General features: G+C 41.2%; 4 protein-coding genes across 6 annotated transcripts in view; 1 reads left to right on the top strand and 3 right to left on the bottom strand.

Moving 5' to 3' along the window:
* LOC108602810 (myb-like protein I) overlaps positions 1-3,776 on the bottom strand; it is a 35,147-nt gene extending 31,371 nt beyond the window's left edge. The window contains exon 1 of one of the 2 annotated variants that reach the window (XM_017991039.2): positions 2,162-3,776. In XM_017991039.2, the coding sequence (XP_017846528.1) occupies positions 2,162-3,162 (1,001 nt within the window). In that variant the 5' untranslated portion in view covers positions 3,163-3,776. The remainder of the gene's footprint in view (positions 1-2,161) is intronic. The other variant, XM_017991038.2, reaches the window with a different exon arrangement.
* A 10,647-nt stretch (positions 3,777-14,423) lies between these two features.
* Positions 14,424-17,666, bottom strand: LOC108602807 (protein unc-45 homolog B). 2 transcript variants are annotated; one of them, XM_017991035.2, is made up of 3 exons: positions 17,553-17,666; positions 16,201-17,496; positions 14,424-16,145 (listed from the first exon to the last, which is right to left on the bottom strand). In XM_017991035.2, exons 2-3 carry the CDS (start codon positions 17,468-17,470, stop codon positions 14,581-14,583), a joined length of 2,835 nt encoding a protein of 944 aa, XP_017846524.1. In that variant the 5' UTR covers positions 17,471-17,496; positions 17,553-17,666; the 3' UTR covers positions 14,424-14,580. The 2 variants fall into 2 exon arrangements, with proteins under 2 accessions (XP_017846524.1, XP_017846525.1); XM_017991036.2 differs by having other exon boundaries at positions 16,201-17,484.
* Positions 17,667-17,850: 184 nt separating this feature from the next.
* LOC108602814 (dnaJ homolog subfamily C member 30, mitochondrial) lies at positions 17,851-18,710 on the top strand. Its single transcript, XM_017991045.2, has one exon. The coding sequence runs from the start codon at positions 17,931-17,933 to the stop codon at positions 18,612-18,614; it is 684 nt and encodes a 227-aa protein (XP_017846534.1). The 5' UTR covers positions 17,851-17,930; the 3' UTR covers positions 18,615-18,710.
* Positions 18,621-19,830, bottom strand: LOC108602813 (probable 18S rRNA (guanine-N(7))-methyltransferase). The gene is made up of 4 exons (XM_017991044.2): positions 19,676-19,830; positions 19,584-19,621; positions 18,958-19,523; positions 18,621-18,897 (listed from the first exon to the last, which is right to left on the bottom strand). The coding sequence occupies exons 1-4, from the start codon at positions 19,712-19,714 to the stop codon at positions 18,710-18,712; spliced, it is 831 nt and encodes a 276-aa protein (XP_017846533.1). The 5' UTR covers positions 19,715-19,830; the 3' UTR covers positions 18,621-18,709.
* Between the last annotated feature and the right edge of the window lie 95 nt (positions 19,831-19,925).

Raw genomic sequence — 19,925 nt, 5'->3', positions numbered from 1 at the left:
GTATATACACAAAAGAGAGAGGGAGAGAGAAAGAGAAAAATATATCAAATTTCAATGCCAACGTTGTAATTGCTTTTTAAAGCAAACACATGTTTGAGTTTTTTTGTGAGCACCAACACTTTGAAAATTAAGATTTTAAAGTTCTATTGTTCACTACAGCTACAGTTAGAGCACTTGGAATCAACTTCGATTGCTTCTCCAGCTCATTTATTATTTATTTGTGTCTTAACGCCTTTTTTGGTGAAACAAAAACTACCAAAACACTTATACTAAACGCTTTTAGTTACTCGCAAGTTTGCCAACTTCCCCCACTCATAATTGATTTGTCAATGACATCAGTGGGAGACTCAACAAAAATAAGACAAAGTACCAAACGGAAATGCAGCACAAAGGCATACAACAAACAAACGAAATATTCTCATATTAACCCTACATAGCCTGTGGTTTAGGGTTACCTGTCACACACACTTTTGTTACATTTTCCATCAACAGTTTTTTTTACCATTCGTAATTATGCGAAAATGAAAACAAAAGCACATATGGCACAGCAACTTTGACTCATGACTCATGGCGTCAGTTGGTGCTGGTGTCGGTGTCGACACCTGTGCACCCGCTTGGGTCATGCGCCACCAACATGAAAACTCGACAGTGCAGTAAAAATTGCAATTGAAATTTTACATTTCATGTTTTGCGGCTTTCTGTTTTGTGTTCGCCTCTCTGAATGCAAGGGTAACTATGCATTACCCTGGTGGCATATAGATTACCTTATTCAATTTGCAGAAATGCTTGTGCATTTTACATAGCTGGTCTAAAATTAGAGATGGCGGATTCAATATTTTTTATTGCGTAAGCTACACTTATGGCAGCGTCAAACAATTGCTTATATAAATCTATAAATAATTTAATTTCAATAAAAAATTTCTCTAATTATAATACATAACATCAGCTCCTCCCCCTCTTCAGCATCCTGTACAAAATTTGTATTTCTACTTTCGCACGCCCAATTGACAAAACGCTTTAGCAGCCGCCAATTATGTGCAAAAAACAAACACACTTTCAAATACTTTTTTGCCTTGGTTGTCTGCAAAGTGTCTATAACGCCTACGCCCCATCTACAGACGACATGACCATTTATACATACAAGCATTTTAATGTCAGTTGTATGAAAAGCAAAAGTGTTTACAACCATGACAGATGCTTATGCAAAGAGAAACAAACTTTTACTTTTTAAGTAAAATATTTGCGCATCACTCGTTTTGATTTGCAACTAAGCTGTGTTTGATAACTATTTAACAGCGTCAGCAATATCAATATAACATTCGTCAAACCGTTTAATTAACCTTTTGATTAACATATAGATGAATATCATTAATTTTGGAAAATCATAATTTAAGTATAATTTTCTGTGTGTGAGGCTTATACTTGCATTTGCCCTAAAAGCAACGTTGGCTATTTCATTTTAGCACACAAAATGCGTTTAAGTAAAAAAATCAAACACATTTCGAATTGTAGCCGCACACCTCAAACTATACTGACCCCAAAAGCAAACTAAGCAACATGCCGGATTGAAATGGGCTAATAAACAACCTGAGAAATTACCAAATTTTATGTGCATGAAATTTTGCAAAGTTTTAATTTTACGTTTAATTTGGGGTCACATGTGCCATGAGCAAAGTGTAGGTACTGCATAAAAAAAACGACGAAACATAAAGGTAATAATAGCGTAAATGATATGCGCTGTTATAAGGCTGCTAAACACGATGCATAACGCTGGTTGCTCTTGTTGTTTCTGTTGGCTGTTACAGCTTTGCAGGAATTTTAATTGCAGCCCCCACGGCCAAGTTAAAATGACACATGCGCCTGTTTGGTAAGTCTCTAAAGCTAAAGTCGAGTAACTGTGGCACTCTTAAAGACTTTCACTTTAGTAGCGCAGCGTGCACGAAAGAGAGAAAGAGCACAGGAGCTGAAATGGGTGATGTTGATATTTTTGTAACAAAAATCAATTTAACCAAATAACCTATTAGCGCAATATTAAATGTAACTGTCAAGAGAAAAACAAAAGCATTGACGAAAATGCAGAATGTTGCCATAATCCGAATCTTTTTTTTTAAATTGAAGAAGTTCTTATTGACCGTATAGCATATGCCTTAGGCTTACTCACCGTCTTGCTTGCCTGGGTATGGACTGTGTCCAACAAACTGGCGCCTTGTGCAGTTGATGCATATTCCTCGACGATTTGTAGGTCAGATCGCCGCATTCCGTTTGCCACACCTGCAGATTGCCCTCCGCCGGATAGAATGTGTACAGACTGTGCGTGGCCGAGGCGATCACTGGGGAGCCAACGCCAGCATCCACTACACTAACCACATCGCCCAATGTAGCACTTGAAATGGGCTGCACCAGCAATGCCGCTTGTCCGGCAGCCGCACCAGCGCCCGTAACGCTAGACGCGCTACTCTTGTAGTTAAGCATGCGACTGTTAGCAGCGTTGCTGCTGCTGCTGCTGCAGCTGCTCACATTTCCATTGCCATCATGTTTGAGTATTAGACTGCTGGGATCATAGCCATGTCGTTGACGTCCAATGGCGTCCACAGAGTGTGAACGTAATGCGCCGCGCGCCGGCGGAGTCAAGTGCAAGCGCCGTCCTCGTCTGAAGCCTGCAGCAGGATTGACTGCGACGCTAGTCAGTCGGTGATTGTGTATGCTATTGGCAGCGCTGGCCACCAAAGGTTGACGTTGTTTCTGATATTGTAGACGCTGCTGCTGTTGGTGCTGGTGCTGGTGTTGTTGCTGCTGCTGTTGTGGTTGCTGCTGTTGTTGTTGTTGTGTTGGATCCTTATGGTATTCACGACGTTGCAGCTGTGGTGCAGCTAGGCTTAGTCCAACGCCTGTTGCTCGTATTGTGGGCTTCTCAGTTAGGCTGCCACCGCTACTGCCGGTGCTGGGGCTGTTGCTACTTGCACCGCCAGTTGCCGCTGAGCTCAGCAGCGCTAACTTGCTGGCATTGTTGTTGCTATTGCTGCTGCTGCTGGTCGCAGTTGCACTTGTTTGATGCTCTGAATCAGTTGAAACACGATCCGGATCACTTTCGAAACCTTCGTCAAGGGATCGTGTTGGACTCAGTATGGGCTTTGAGTGCTGCTCCAGTTTCGACGCAGACATGTCCACTCCCTGAGCTTTGTAACGATATCTATGTAGAAACTGTTGTTGTTGTTTTGCTTTTTGTTTTTTTTTTTTTTGTTGTGCCTGTTACACTTGGCAACACTTTTAAAAAGTCGCAAAACTTTTCAACGGTAAATAGGCGACACAAACACAGACACACACTCTCATACACTTACACACACTGCAGTCTAGGCTGCCGCACTTATTGCAGTTGCAGTTGCTTCACACGCCACTTTTTCTTTTAATTTTCCATGCAACTTTTCGTTATTGTTTTTCTACTGTTTTCCTTTTTTCACTTCGATTGTTGTCTGCGAGAGAGTCGCGCCAAAGTTGATATCAAATATACAAATTTTTGGTCTCAATACAAGCTCAGTGTTGTCACCGGTCATACGTCCGCTTTGCACGAAAGTCGTTTTCAAACTGACTCGTGAGCGCACTTCAAACTGTTGTTGACTGTCTCAGCGATAGACGAAAGCTTCGGTTCGGCACTTGTTACGAACTGCTGGTTGCACCTGCTGTTGCTGCTGAGCGTGAGAGGGCGACAGAGCGAGAGCATCAGAAAACAGCTGTTGAGTGAGCGCTAAGATTGCCTTGTGGTGGTTGTTGTTGTTCTTGTTGTTGTTGCTAAGGTATTCGCGAAATTTCTTAACGTTCAAGTATGCAACGGGAACACGCCTGGGAATATAAACAGTTAAACAGGGTAACTTAAAGCAGCGTCGTTGAAAAGCAAAGTTACTTACACAAGATTTTAATGACAAATTCTTAGTACAAAATGACAAATTACCAAGCTCAACAAATTATAAAACTTTAGATTAATTATAACAGTTGCTTATTGCAAAGGAATTAATTTTACTTTTAGGTATTAAATTGTCTACAGAAATACAATATCGGTTTATTGAGTGCACTCTGTCCATAAATTTAGCCACCAGTGTATGCAAGTTGCGCTCTTTTTCTCTATTACTCCCAAGCGTCAATATGCTCACTGCCACCATATAATTTTCATCAATGAAAACAAGTCTCTAGCAACAACAACAACAACCGGCCTAATAAGCCGCAGGCACGCAAAAGTAAACAAGAGCTAAAAGCTCTCTCGCTCAGTTGCTCAGCAAGCTTTCAGCACCTGCTTCAATTGTTGAATTGAGTGCATGAATGAGCCAGAGAGTTGGCTTACAAATTTTGGAGCTGCGGCTGCTGCTGTTGTTGTTGCTCTCTTTACTTTGTTAGGTGGCCGCTGAGCGAGCAACTACAACGACGACAATACTAGTCGTCCAATGCAATTTGATGCCAAGGCGCAATCGGTGTTGAAGTGGAATGCCCTAACTTTAATTGATTTCCGGGTGCCGTGAAGTTGACGGTTTCAGTTTTCGCCAAACAAAAGAAAGAAAAGAAAAAGTGACCAAGACAATGCATTGCCCATTGCAATGGAGAAATTTGCAGTTTGGCCAAAAAGCAACAGCTGTTGCTTTTATTGAGAGTCTTAAAGGGGTTAACGTAGCTAATATGTACAATAATACAAAATGACAATATTACCAGTAATACAGAAATGGAAGTGTATTGAAGTTAAGGTCTGCAACTCTTTCGCTTTTAAGCTGCTCTTGCTTTTGTTTCTACAAGCTTCCGATAACGATAATCATAATTATTACTGTTGTTGTTATTGTTATTATTGGATTTGCTGCCGGCAGCATTTTCGCTTTTCTTTTATGCACGTGTATCTAATAAAGCTAACGATCTAAGAGTTTTGAAAATAAAAAGACTTTGGCATGCCTCTCAAACTGTAGCCGTAGTACTCGTTGATGCTGTGGCCGGTAACTGCAGTTTAATAATATACATTTTATAGTTTGAGCTTAATAAAAAATGTTGAGCTTAATTGTATTTCATAGCTGTTGCTTGTTATGGGATTACGTGCCGGTATTTTGATTTTAATATATATAGTATAACTAAGCTATATAAACTGATGATGACCTAACTGCACTTAAAGTTGGGGCTTTGTCGGAATTGGATCGCTAACTAAGTAGATAATATGTTTGTGGGTGGATGGCTAAGCCTGAGTGGCACCGTTATATATAGCCAACGCAACAATACCAAAATACCAACACCTCATAAAATTCAATTCACGCGTATTGCAGCCAAAACTTAGAAAAATGGATAAGCTATACAATGAAGCAGCGTTAGTTTTATGATTTGTTGTAATGTTCGCAGTTAGTGGCTCAAGTTTATGTGGGTTCAAGATTTGAGACTGTTAATGAGTGTAGAGTACAAAAACTACAACAACTGCAGAAGCAAGAGCATGAAAAGTGGTGATAAATAAATAAAATCTAGAGAGTTAGCCACTTTTAAAGTTGCAGTATACATTGTTAACAAGCAAGATAATTTTGAATTAGGAGGTTTACTACGCATAAGGAATAACAATATTGCATATATTTTTGACAATCAAAGTTCTTTTTGTTGATTGGCATATTTAAGTGCATTCTATGAAACAACGAAGTCTTGTTGTATTATTATTTTTTATTACTATTGTGCTGTTTGTTCAAGTTTAACTACCATGTGTATATATGTTTAGCCTGTTTACAGAACTACTGCGTACTTGATTTTTTTATTCATTCTTGGACCGATGAGCAGGCAGCCTTACACTGGCAACCAAGCATCAATTGCAGGCAATAGGCAACCGTAAAATGTTTACAGCAAGCGTAAAGCCCACAGGGGCGAGTGTCTTAGACATGGGCGGCAACAAACGCCACGAGGCAGCAACTGCGTATGTGGATGTGGAGTGGAGGAGTTGATGCTCCAGCATACGGTGGGCATGTGACAGTGGCAGCACCAGTTTAATTACAACTTTACTAGTTATGACAGACGATAGCGGTGGCAACAACAAATGTCACATAATTTCCACAATTAAAACATATACTCATGCAGGCAACAGGTGCAACAGGCTGCAGACGCAGAAGCTGAGTCGCTTGCTTTAGTACTGTGGCACACGCATGCGTAAAACGGTTGTTGCTGCTGCTGCTGCTGTAAGCAACGGCAGCAACATGCATGAAATTGTTAGCTTACGTAGACAACCGCGTAGCATGTTCTGCCCGTTTGCAGTGCATTGGTTGCGACAACGATAACAGCTACACGATCAGGCCAACGACAACAACAACAACAGCAACAACAGCAGCAGCAACAAGGCGTGAATGCCGTAAGCGGCATTGCCCCCAACCCCACAGACAGCAAGCGAGAGTTGCACAGTGCTTGCGACTTAGCCAACATACAAAGTACTTGTATATTTGTTGCAAGGATTCCAGATTCTTAGCCACTGTGTCAAAAACTCATCTTGGTAGCATCATCATTACCGTTTTATCTATGGGCTGCTTGCTATTGTAATTGTTGCTGGTATTAGAACATCATTTACGCAATTGCTACTGTTAACTAGCTGCTGATTGCTGCCAGATGTGCAAATATATATGTAAAGACAGCAGTGATAAAATATAAAATGGCTATATAGATTCTGAAAGCAACAACCTTGCCGCTGGCTTAGAAGCTTAATTGGGCGGCAAACGCATTCAGTCCTATTATATATTTGTATAAATTAAAGAATTGTTAAAAAACTAATACTTTTTGCCAGCTTAGCTTAGTTAAAACTATTGACTAATCCACATAGCTATTTTTTTTTAATTTTTAGGCGCTACATTGCTACATGGCTAGTCCCAAAATGGTTCCAAAGACAAATACATTGCTGCCGCCGCCCAGTTAAGACCAACCAACTCGCAAGTCAAAAGAAAATCAAAGCAAATGCACACACACACACACACACACACAAGAAAACAGAAGACAGAACGCAATGCGCAAAAGTGGTTAAAAGCTCTAAGCGCCTGGCCATGATTGCCAAACTGCCAAATAGACCCAAAACGCTGCTTCTACTGCGGCATGAAACGAGGCAACATTTTTTACGCTTAAATGGCAGATTGTTAAAATAACAGAGGCGGCAACGGCACGCAAAATTGAACAACGGCATCGACTAGATGGCAAAAGACAGGAGTGTACATACGTATACATATACATAGGTAGGAAGGCAGCAGGCATCAAGGCAGGTGCAAGCCAAGATTAACGCAAAATCAAAGCGGAAAAAAACAACAACTGACGTTGCCAAGGCATTTGACTGTGGATGCAGCAGTAAATGCAGCGCTTAGACCTGCAGTTAGAACATTTATTTAACCCTTAAGCGGTACTGACGTCTAAGCGCATAGCGATTAAATTTATATCACTGTTTAGAAAATATTATAATTTAAATTAAGAAGCAAACTTGGATACTGGTACTGATTTTTTTATTTTTCGTATTTTCTCAAAGAACTTTAAATTAGGCAAGAACTAGGTGCACCACTCTGAGGTTAAGCTTAAGCACATACAAGACATTGGCATTGCAGCTTGAGTTTAGCTGACAAATGGCGCTGAGACTGTGGCCACAGTAGCTTTTTGCTTTTGACTATATCATTAGAAGCATCATTAGAATCACTTGGCAGAGGCAGTTTGGGCAACGCCTCGAGTGGATTTTGCTGCATAATTGTTGCAAGCAAGCCAAGTGCTGTGTTGCACACACACACACACACACACATACTAGTCAATTTTAGTTTGCTTTACTTTTGCACTTACACTTGCGCTGAATTCCCTTTCAGACAGCTTAGACAACATAGACTTAGACAATGAACCCATTGGCTGGTGCATTAAACTCGTTGATGCAACCTTCCAAGAAAGCCAAACAAATTATCCAACAAAACTCGAAGCCCATGTACATGAAACTATAGTGGCGTGTTATTGTTTCTTCTTTATGTGCGTCCGCACTTAAATAAATGTTTTTGTATGCAATTGATATGCATTCAAAAAGTAGCTTCAAGCAATTATGATGTATAACATATTTATGCAAGCTAAAAATTATATTACTGTAAATCTAGATTAGCTGTAATTAGTGCGCATTTAGTGTCTGAGTGTAAATTATACTGCTAATCTACATCTTGTCTTCACATATTATGGGAACAAGTTCGCTGTAGCTCCTCACATGCGCTTGTCAAGTTGCTAAATGAGACCTGAGCGATTGACATTTTATAACTTTTATTCACCCTAAAACAAAAGACTTAGGACACAAACTTGCCCAATTTTGATATATAAATGCAAGTAAGAGTCCAAATTGTAAAACTAAGATCAAGAATATCTCAAACGCTTTCACTCAGCCTAAAACAAAAGACTCAAGACACAAACTTACTATCACCCTAACGATACAAGAGCGATAAGCTTCAGGTTGCATGAGTGCAACCGCAAGTGCAGTGGGTGCAATGACATCTGCTACTGCCACTGCCAATGCAACGCTTGCGTTTTGCGGCTTATCAGCCGTCTGTCGGTCGGACGCCACCGCCAACGCATTTGGCCACATTTATTTCCTCATTACGTACAATTTCACCAGCAGCAGCACCAACAACAACAACAACAACAACAACAAAAGACAGACATTAATGTTAATTACGTGATGCTGCAAGGAAGTCGCGACACACGCTGGCAATTTGCATTTATTTCTGAGGCTTTTCCTACATATTTTTTCTTCTTCTTTTTGTTGTTTGTGTGTTAAGTTTTTCTCTTAGACACGAAAATGCGCCTGCCATGTGGCAGGTTTGCCTGTCGTGCAAAAGAAAGTGAAAAGCGTGGTGGTGGCATGGAAAGTCGACAATACGGTGAAGATGCCAGATTTAACCAGCCTGCTGTCTGCTGCAGGTAGGGATCATAGTTCACAGCGGTCAGCAATTGTCAGTCGAGGAGTTTGCTAATATTTTATGGTCAACATATGAAATGCTTCCAGCACCGGCAACAGCATCAGCATCAGCAACAACAGGAGATCATCAAACACTTGAGCGTTCGTAAAAGAAAGCTTCGAAGCAAACGACAAAATTACGCAAGATTTTTGATGCGTCTGTTAAAGCTACAAGATCGTTTCCGCATATGCAATTATGTCTCTTGAATGATAAAGTATAAATATGTTGCAATGGCTTATACAGACGAAACAGACGGAGGATTTAATTTAACCAGTGGAGATTAGTTAGACAAAACATGTAGATCAAGTCTCAAGACTGCAAAATTCATAAAACTCAATAGAGATTTGATCAAGCTATATAAAATGTACACTGTGCGCTTTTTTCCACTCATTTGCGAATGCCACAATCCTACACGTAGACAAGCTATATGTGTGTGTGTGTGTGTGTGTGTGTGTGTGCGTATACTATTAAAAATTATTGCTAATGCGTACAAGAAAGAGGCGTGGCAGTCGAAAAAGGTAACAAAGTGCTAATAATTTCGGCATGACATGATGGCCATGAGGTTAGGTTGTGGAATCTGCAGCTGCAAAATTAAGACGAAACAATTTGCATTTTGTTTAGTTTTCTTTGACACAAGTCGTGCTACCAATATGTGGCTGGATAGTTGATTAGATGTGGAGTTGCTCGCTGGTCTTTATAGAGATTCATATGTAAATATGTATCTGTCATATATAGCCGAGTTGTTAATGTATAATGTGCATGTGTATCTCGCTTGTGGGCGAAGGCTATATGACATGAACTGATAAATCAGCTTAAGTGCGCCGAAATTGCGTTTGAAAGTTTGTGAAAAAGACAATAAGAAATAATTGCAAATGATTTGTAGTAATAAACAAGCCGTTGTGGGCAGTTTTTTTTTTTATTTGTTGGCGCACTAATAAAACAATTTTATTTGTTTTGTTTGCGATATAATAAATCACTTTGGCATTTAATTTCGACTTTGATATCCATTGGCTGTCATAATTACGCATAAATATTTTTTTGTAAATTAATTTGTGTCAAGGATGAGCGGAAGCGTTGATGCGTTCAACAGTTAAGCTTTAGTTGGTCGATCGATGGATTGACGTGGCACGCTTTGATTGATTGAGTTGCAAGATGGCTCACTAATGGGCGTTTAATTGCCCACTAAGTTGCTATAAAGCTAACAAAATACGTTTTTCACTCAAATTCGCTTGTTCTCAAATCAAACTTGGTCAAACGCTAATTGCGGCAAGTTGGGGGACTTTAAAGAATTATTGCTAATAGCGATAAGCCAAGTCAGATTTCAAATTGTGTATTGCCAATGAAAATGAAAACAAGCCCATTGGCGACAGGTCTCAACGGCAATCACAGTTTAGCAGTCACTGTGCAAAGCCCCCAGCAGGCATTGCACGCAATTACCAAGGGATAGTGCACTCTTCAGCTGCTTTTGCTGGGTAATTTGCAAACGCATAAAAGCGCAGGCCCGCCGCTGACGACCTTAATTAGCGGGCATATAAGAACGGACTGCAGCAATCCAACAGATCGCGAGCGCGTAATAGGCAAACGTACATAGGGAACAGTGTGCAGTGTAGACAAAGCCAGAGCAGCAAAAGCTGTCAGTTCTAAGAAACCAATTAAGTCGCCAAGCAATGCACAGTGGGCACGCGAGTGAGAACAAAGTGAATAAATTTGTTTTTGTAGAAATTTTTAGCCCATGGGGAAAACTAAAACTGTATTTTTAGTTTCGTTAATAAAAAGTGAACAGTTGCATTTCGAAATTGTTTTACTACTCACGCCCCACTGTACATTGTTTGGCCCATAGTTTAATGTGCCCAATGGGCGAATGGCCACGCGATCCAAGCCTCAATTGAGATATTATGAAATCGCTTTGGCTTTTGTTGTTGTCGCTTTGTTATTGTTGTTGCTGCACTGCTTGTCTCTCAGTGCGTGCGGTCGTTTGGCTAATAGAGACGCATCCTGCATTCTTGTTGTGGGACGTTTGCTTGTTAATGATGTGCCATGCGTACATTTAAATAAAGTGCCGCCCATTATAATGAGCAGAGTGTGTGTGTGCAATGTGTTGCGCTCTTAACGTTGGCTGCCAACTGCGTCATAAAGGCTCGGGCCCAACAAACATTTTTTTAACTTGCTTCTAATGAGCGTAACAGCTATAAATTGCGTTCAAGTTTAAACCTTAGGAATATAATTAAAATTTGCAGCTGTTGCTATTGGCTATTGGCAGACAGTAAAGCAATCTCAAAAAATATTCAAATTAAGTAGCTTTCGCTTGATTTAATAAAACTTACACGATCGCCAACAATTTGACGACGGAACTACATCCTTGCAATTTGTAAAACGTTTGGGGCAAGACAATTAATCAAACTGCTGCCAACTGGTTGCAGTTGCAAGCCAAAAATGTAGCAATACCAGCGTGCATGCAACAATAGCAGGCAGAGCTAATAGCAAAGTCCAGGTATCGTTGAAATTGAAGTGCACGAATTTTAAATTTATATCAACTATTGCTAGCGCTAAGGCTGTTAAGATAGCCGGCATGCCAACGTGCCATAACACAAGTGCCAATGTAGCCATTAGTTCTACAATGTTGCATGTGTGCCGCATCATTGTAGCCCTTCCAAAACACACACACATACGGCTGGCTAATGACATTTGTCTGCCCATCGACGACTGCCAATGATAAGCAATAATTGAATAGATTGCGCTTCCATTTGAATGCCTTCTCCGGAGGAAGCAGCCGATCAAAAGTGCGACCATAATTATGGCACTAGCAGACCCACTCTAAGAGCCTGCCCCATGTTTATAGCCCAATTGCTAGTTTCGCCATTTGTCAAGCGATTTAGGCCATTGACGCGCTGACCACACAGCACAGCATCCCAGGCCAAAGGCGCTCATTAAGGCTAAGGAAAAGCGTTGCGCTGAGCTTGCAATATTTCTGCACCTCATTTTTTTATTTTTCTAACTTTCTACTTGCATATTTTCGCAAGGGAAAACTTAAGTGAAAAGTTTTGTAACAAAAACTAAAAAAAAATGTTTATCATGGGATAAGCTTGATGGCAGTAATCATGAAAAACCTCCACACAAATTTATAATCTTTGCGTATGCTTATATATGCAATATATGTTCCTAAGGCTTGGCTTTTAAAATTTAAAATGCTAACCAGGATTGCCAGTAAATGTTATGGTAAGAGTGTGTCAGTGTTAAGTAATACGATTAATTTAGATATCAAATCAACTGTCATTTGCCACGCAAAACGTTTCTCTTTAGCTTTACTTATGCACAAGTCTTAAGTAAGCCTATTATGAAAGGTAATTTCTGAGAGAAAAAATCTTCTCAGCGCAACACTTTCGCTAGCTAGCAAGCCACAACAAAGTCAATCAATTGGATACCAATATCTAAAACAAGAAAACGAAAATGATTCAAAGCTGATTTGCAATTACAAATGCTTAATTAAGCTCATCTCTAAGGCTTAACTTTCAGTTTCAATTGACTGTGAGCACTTTCCCGCTCAATAGCCAAACTGATTGAACAGATCAACCAAAAATCAAATTGAAAATGCCTCGCATCTGTTGCGCTAATTAAATCAAAGCGTTGACAGTAGAACTTTCCACCTTGAGTAAAAGTTGCGTGCACCGCATGTGGCATGAGTTTCAACGACTTAAGGCCACTATAGCCAGCCATAAACTGGCCAATTGCTAGCAATGATCATTAAATGCGTAAAGCCAAAAACGAAACCGAGTAGCGACTACAAGTTGCATTTGCTTTTTGGCTTGGTCAACTCTACATTAGACACTTTGTCCTAATTACGCCAGACAAACTGAGACAGTGCACCACTCTCGACGTAGCCCGATGCAAGTTGTAAGCTTGATTGCAGCTTTTGACGCATGCGCAACTTCACTTTCCATTTAATCTCGTTTTGTGTAGCGGCAACGCACAATTTGTCGCAGCAGCATTCGAATGAAAATCGAAAGCCGATTTTCATGTCAATATTTTGTTTAATATAAACCGCTTCCCCTCTCTCATTCCCCTTTACCCCATCGACGACTGTGCATGCGGAAAATATGCAAATTACAAAGCTTAGTTCGCTTGCATCCATAGCTAGCCCGCCGGCTAACTGACCGATTGGACGAAAGTGCAATGCAAAAGATGAAAGTTGTTCGAGTAGAATAATCGTTTTTTTTCTTGCAAGCTTCATGCTGAAAGTGCAAGTGGTTTGTTAGCCATCGATAGGACCCAATTGATGTAAAAAAGCGTAACAACTGTTAGATAAAGACTGTTGAGCTCTAAAGAACTAATCCCCTAGCTAACTTGTTTTAGAAATATGTCAAGATTTCATTTATATTTATGTATAGGCAAAAGACATAAACAGCAGCCAATCAAATTAAGTAGAGCTCATACACTAAAATGGGTTAGGCCTAAGAAACTGATAGTTTACTGTTATTGAAAGCTTTGTGAACGTTGGCACAGCCACTGCACTTTCATTTGCATTGTACGCGCGACATGCTTATGGAACCAAGGCGGTCCCCATCAGTTGTCACTCAAGTTAAAGTCAGCAGACAAAAGGCGCCTGAGCCCAACGCCCAATTGGGTTAGTGTGGAACGTCGCATGTCTGCTAAACACGATGCACTTAACTTGGCTATAGCTCTATAGCTTACACTATATATATTATGAGCCTTAGCTGCCGTTAAGTCCAAGTTGATTTAACAATTATGAATTTGTGAGATTTGCCACAACTGCAAGATGGCAGCAGTACAGTTATTTTCTTTTGAAAAGCAAAATGAATTAACGCTACATTAATTTATTTAATCATATTTCATTGAAATTGAGCAATTTGAAAAGAAGAACCAGACAAGTTGAGTTGAGTGGAGCTACTGGCATGCCAAGCGCTGAAGCTTCTCGTACAATGTACAGTGCAATTATTTCTGCATTAGAACTTCTTACACTAAAGCCAAAGCCAAAGCCAAAGCGCTGGCTAATGTCAGCAGCTTAAGTGTTGGTATGTCTATAACGCAACCAGCAGTTGCAGCGTTGTGGGAAAAAATATATCACACAGCGCACAGAATTCATTTTGAGCTCAACTTGGATAATTGCTGTACTATGATATTTCTATTAACAAATGCATGAAATGCGCGTTAAGTCCTTAAATGCAACTAAAGCTACATGAGCACTTTGGGGTACAAAGTTGAGTTATGGCCATCAGAGTAGCGGGAGTTATGCGAAATTAAATCACTTACAAAAGCAGCAACAACAAACAATGGCCAAAAAAGGCAGAAGTTAGACTCGTTGACGAATTTGTGGTTGGTTTTGATGCCACAATTTGAAATGTTAAAGATTTAGCAAGGGGCAAACATATTCAAGTTGGTTTTGAAGTTTTTAAATTATAGTTGGAATATTCTGTAATTTGTAGGAAATTAAATTGAAAGTAATAAATTTTATTATTGATTCGTTATTAATTGTTGAAACAATTTGCTTAAGTAAAAAAAACTTGATAGAAATAAATAAGATTGTTGGTCCAAGACGCGTTGTTCAAAAACATATTGCATATAAAGATACGTAGTTGAGACCTAAATAAATATAAAAAGACAGCGCTCTAAGCAAACTTACTTAATCGTCCACAATTTCGGTAATCTTGGCGCTTTCGGCAAATACATCAGGTATCTCTGCATCATCTGATCTTTCAATAATGCGATGTTTCTCAGCTGAAGCTAGGCATTGTAGCGCCACTTCACGCGCCTTGGCGCGATCATCATCAGGCAACTGACTGAGGCCACTTAGCAGCTCCATTATGTCTGTAGCAAATAGCTTTTGGGCAATCTCCGTGCCAGCATTGATCATGTTAAGTATGACAACAATGCCGCGATGCTGTACCGATGGACTAGGATTTGCTATTAGCGTGTGTAGTACAGTTAACCAGCTGGCAATGTCTAAGACTTTGGCACAGCATTTGGCAGAAACAGAGGTTAACATGGCTAGGGCGCCAGCGCAGGCCATGGCCGTTTCTTCATCCTCATCCTCGCATAGCAAGGCTATAAATTTAAGACGATCGTTTTCACCCTCAAACATTTTGACGACATCCGGTGACATGACCAGATTGCAAAGACATTGCGCAGCTGCTCGTGTTAAATACAAATGATCCTCCATAAGATAGAATTCAATTTTGGATACACCTTGTTCCTTGATAATGCGCTGACGCACATTCTCATTCATGCTGGCCAAGTTGGTCAATGCCATGAGGGACTCAAAGTTCTCCAAAGCCGTGCAGTCTTGCAAAAGCAAATTCAAGAGTGGTCGAATGACATCCAGTGAGCGTTGTCCAGAGAATGCCACCTCTGGGTTGATAGTAATACCAATGCGCGCCAAAGCTTGACTAGCATGACGCTTGCCCTTTTCAGTGCCTTCAAGTGCTAGACGCAGCAAAGCCTTAACACCACCATCCTGCACTACCTTTCCGCGCAGCTCCTGCAAACCACAAACAGCGTTTAATACGCGCGCTATCAACTCCTGGCTATTGTGACTCTCCGTTTTGGCTAACGCACAAAGCGCCGTGGTTATGCCCTCATTGGCCAACACAGTGACACGTTTGTTAACAAAATCCGGATCGTCAAGCTCATGCTCTTCGGGTATATGATGCTTGGCGAATTTGGCCAGCTCTACCATTTCGGGCACTAGCTCCTGCTTTTCATAGGCATTGCATAGATTCACAAAAGTAGTGACGACACCGTATAAACACGACTGATCGCCAGCGCGTGCCAAGTCCATTAATGCATGTATGCTGGCCTTGTCCTCAATTAGTTTTTCCTTGCACTCGGCATCCAAAGTTAGATAAGCTAACCCATCAGCAGCCCAGCGACGTATGTCCTTGTCCTTGCCAGGCTTTATAAGAAAGCGTCTGCAAGCCTCGGCAAGCTTTAAGGCAGCGCCATCGCCAAATGGTCTGATCGCTGCATCTTGACCACCATAGCTGCCCAGCTTGCATAAGCCCACCAAAGCGCGCACGCGTATGGCATCATCTTTAGAGTGATACAGCTGCTTGAGTATTTGCACGCCCTGCTCGCAAAGTGCCTTGGCCTTATCTTTTTTGGAGGAGGCCGCTATTAGACACTCGCATGCAACACGCTGCTGCAACAAGTCGTCTGTGGTGGCCATGGCCAATATCATTTGCAGTATACCTAATAAATATATTTCAGTAAACACTTAGTTTGCCTTATTAATGTCTATAGTCACCTTCTCTGGCCACAATTTGATTACCCACATCGAGTGGACCATTGAGCAGTGCTGTTATGGCCACAGCTACGCGCACTTTGGACTCCATATCGGGAGAGAGTAGCTTGTCCTTCACAAACTCATCAATCTGATCCGTAAAACGTAATCTCGCCTCATCATAGTACATGTTTTCATAAATGCGTGCCAAGCAGACCGAGGCAATGGTGCCGGAGGAGGCTGTAATGTTCATGGCACTTTCATACTTGTAGTCCTGCAGCTCGGAGCAGACCTCCAGTAAGCGGCACAGGCCGCGTATCTCAACCAAACGCTCAGCCCAATCGAGCGTTGAGTAATGTACATTTCTCGTAAGCAGCTCAATAATGGCATCACGTGCCTTGCCAGAAATAGTGCGATCCGTTATGCTATAAACCAGGCAGGTTAAAAGCGTATCGATCTCTCTCTTATTGCGCTCGCAGAGTTCCTTGTTAGGTTTGGCATCTGGTTTGTTTTTCAATCCCGACAACGAGTTTATTATAGCTTGCAGGCAAAACTGCGCTGTGCTGACGCAATCTTCGTGCTTTTGATCCAACACACGCATAAACCAGGGTATGCCCAGTTCGGTGAGAATGGCCTTCGTACGCTCCACGTTGTTATCGCATAGTCCCGCTACCACACGTACCATGTTTACATAGATTTCGGCATCCTTTTCGACTTTGGCAAGCCCAGAAATCTTAGGCACACACTGCTCCTTAAACAACAGCTCAGCACCTGTGGATTCCTTAGAGAGTACCACCAAATTGTTGGCTGCCGAACGACGCTTATCAATGGGTGCACCAAAATCAAAAGCTAACTCCATCATTTGCTTGACTTTTGTAGAAGTCTTGGCATTGCGTGCTGCATTTTCTTGCACGATAAGATGCAAGCGCTGAAGCATGGGCTGCACAGATTTATTACTGGGATCTGCCTTGAACAGCGCAGTAGCATCCTTGTAAGCTTCTTCAGGTTTGCTTAACGCCTCATAAGCTTGTGCTCGTCGAAACAATGCCTTCGGGTCATTAGGCGCCAGTCGCAAAGATTCTATGCAGTCCTCTACAGCTTCCGAGTATTGCTCTAATTTCAAATAGGCTGCAGCACGATTTTTATAAAACACGGGCAGTTCCTTATGCTTGCCGCCAATTTTAATGGCAGCGCTATATTCCTTTACAGCCTCGGACCATTTACCCGCCTTAAATGCTTCATTTCCCTTGTCCTTATGGCTTATAGCAGCAGCGGCGGCATCGTCTGTTGTCATGATTACACAATTTTCTGTATAAAAAACTATTATTTATGCTTAAAGTGATCTTTTTGTTACAATTAAAATATGTCTGACTCACGATCTTGTATGTTATGCGCTTTTATACTGCCGTTTGGCCAAATTTTCCTTCTGCAGAAACTTCTCGATCACGCACACAGAGACAAAGCGTTTCAAGCACGAGCACGAGAAACACGATGTATTGAAAATTTCGAGCAAGTGCTGCACGTTCTATATATAAACAATGTTCAAAAAGAAAAACCAAAATAGTTGCAGCAGCAACAGTTTTCAATAACACAAGATATCGTCTATCAGACGTCCGCCACAAACAGCTTTGCTTCGGCAATCGATAAGTGATAGACATCAGCTGTGCGTTTGTTTAAAAAATAATGTGATATAACATAGAACGCATATAAGAGTAATATACAACAAAACTGAACAGTCAACAAGAAGCTAAGCCATGTTTCAACATGGCCAACTGTTGTGGCGCCATTTATCACGCTATTTGCACAACACACAAGTGCAAAGGCAGCTTACCCATTACGATGTCTTAGGCATAAACAAGCGCTCCACTCAGAACGAAATCAAAGCAGCATATTACAAGCTCTCTATGATCTACCATCCGGATCGCAATGAGGGTAGCGAAAGTGCTGTGAAAAAGTTTCGTGAAATAAATCAGGCATACGAAGTGTTAGGCAATTATCGACTGCGCCGCCTCTACGATAAGGGCATTGTACATACGGCTGGAGCGCAGTACGCACAGGATATACCCGATATTGAGCCAGATGTGGAGGATGATGCAGAGACTAAGTTCTACAAGTCGCGGTTCAAAAAGTCTAAGGTTGCCGACTCAGACGGACGCACGCCCATATACAATTTCGATGAATGGAGTCGTTCACATTATGGCAAAAACTTTGATCGGCGGCAGGCTGCGCAGCAAAAATATGATCGTCTGCGTCGACAAAAGGAAATTAATATAGTTTCAGGGCAAAACGACCTTGTCATATTTGCCTTCATCTTTGCAAGCGTTGCCATGTACCTCATATTTGTTGCTGAGACCTCATATGATACGCCCAAACACAAAGCGGAAGAGCGTCACAGAATAAGCCTGGAGGAGCAGACAAAGTCAAAAAGCGATGGCTAACGCTTTCTAGTTCTCTTAAACATAACTAAGTTAAGCCTAATTGTTCAAAAAATAGGAAAATTGTAAATAAATCTGTATATTTACATATGTACATCTCAAAAACGTCCACTACGTTTTCGTGCCGTATATTTAGTATCTGGACGTGTATCCAAGCCCTGACGACGTCTGCGCTCCTTCTTGGCTAATATCCAATCCCGTGATTTCTTTGGAGCCTTGCCACGAGCTTCGCGACACGCATCACGTTTTTTTATGTAGTTGATACGACGCTCTTCCTCCGGAGTACCTACAAAATCCAACATTGATTTTCGATCTGTATACAGCACCATGAAAGAAGACAACTTACCCAGAGCCTTCGGTAATTCTGAAGCTCCGCCTGTCATTAGCACCAAATAATATTTCTTGGCTTTGGCTGAATTGGGATAGTCTACAACTAAGCCGCCATAAAAACCCGCCTTCATAGCCTGTGCAGTGACCATTTCGATTTGATCTGAATTCTCTGGATAAAACTGAAAGACAGCACGTGCCGTGCGTGTTAGGCTGGAGAACAATGTGCTAAAGAACTTGAGCAAACGCTTGTGCGGATTGTGATAGGATTTGTCCGCATTACAAAGCCATTGCAGTGCTGAGATTGATATTGCGCCATCAAAGGTGCCCGGTTTGAAAGGCATGCCCTCGCCCATATCGCCCAGGATCACATCGCCGGCAACCTCACGCTCTACTGCTATATCCAACATAGACTTGGATATGTCAACACCAATCCACATGTGATCGCTGTCCTCTAGCACACTGCCTGAGAGTCCCGAGCCACAGCCGATGTCCAATATAAGACGCGTTTCATCATCTTCAGGCAGCGCAAGCAGCTCAAGCGCACGCTCTGCCATTTCCACTTGAATTTCTATGATGCGCGAGCTACAAGCATATGAAATACAAATAAATAGCAATCTTATCATTACACTCATATAAACTTACTTTGATGAATATTTCTTTGCTTCGTCGTCGTTGTAAAACTGTAGGTAGACCAATTATATAGCAAATTATTTTCTTTTGTTATTTTTACTTACAATCTCTGGTGGCGCTGAGTGCTCTGGTCGTCTAGCCATTCTGCTTTATTTTATTTCTTTAGTTTGCTTAATAAAAATGTAATTATTCTTTCTGCTAAGGAAAAACAAATAAATAAACACTGCGACACGTGCAGTAGGAGCTATCGATAACAAACAGCTGTTGCTGTTCATGTGAATAACATTGTATTAACATAATTGCAACCAGTATAACAGCAGCTGTAAGCACAAGCACATATCAATTTGGTAAAAA

The sequence above is a fragment of the Drosophila busckii genome, chromosome 3R (genome assembly GCF_011750605.1).
Source record: "Drosophila busckii strain San Diego stock center, stock number 13000-0081.31 chromosome 3R, ASM1175060v1, whole genome shotgun sequence".
Classification (NCBI taxonomy): Eukaryota; Metazoa; Arthropoda; class Insecta; order Diptera; family Drosophilidae; genus Drosophila; species Drosophila busckii.
Note: the sequence above shows the minus strand (reverse complement) of the source record. Positions and strands in the feature narration are given on the sequence as shown.

Bases quoted from the DNA above. Each gene is read 5' to 3' on its own strand.
- LOC108602807 (XM_017991035.2), bottom strand. From the start codon at position 17,470: ATGACAACAGACGATGCCGCCGCTGCTGCTATAAGCCATAAGGACAAG. The intron at 16,146-16,200 runs GTGACTATAGAC...TATATTTATTAG, and splicing joins TCAAATTGTGGCCAGAGAAG to GTATACTGCAAATGATATTG.
- LOC108602814 (XM_017991045.2), top strand. From the start codon at position 17,931: ATGTTTCAACATGGCCAACTGTTGTGGCGCCATTTATCACGCTATTTG.
- LOC108602813 (XM_017991044.2), bottom strand. From the start codon at position 19,714: ATGGCTAGACGACCAGAGCACTCAGCGCCACCAGAGATT. The intron at 19,524-19,583 runs GTAAGTTTATAT...ATATGCTTGTAG, and splicing joins GCAAAGAAATATTCATCAAA to CTCGCGCATCATAGAAATTC. The intron at 18,898-18,957 runs GTAAGTTGTCTT...TGGATTTTGTAG, and splicing joins AGAATTACCGAAGGCTCTGG to GTACTCCGGAGGAAGAGCGT.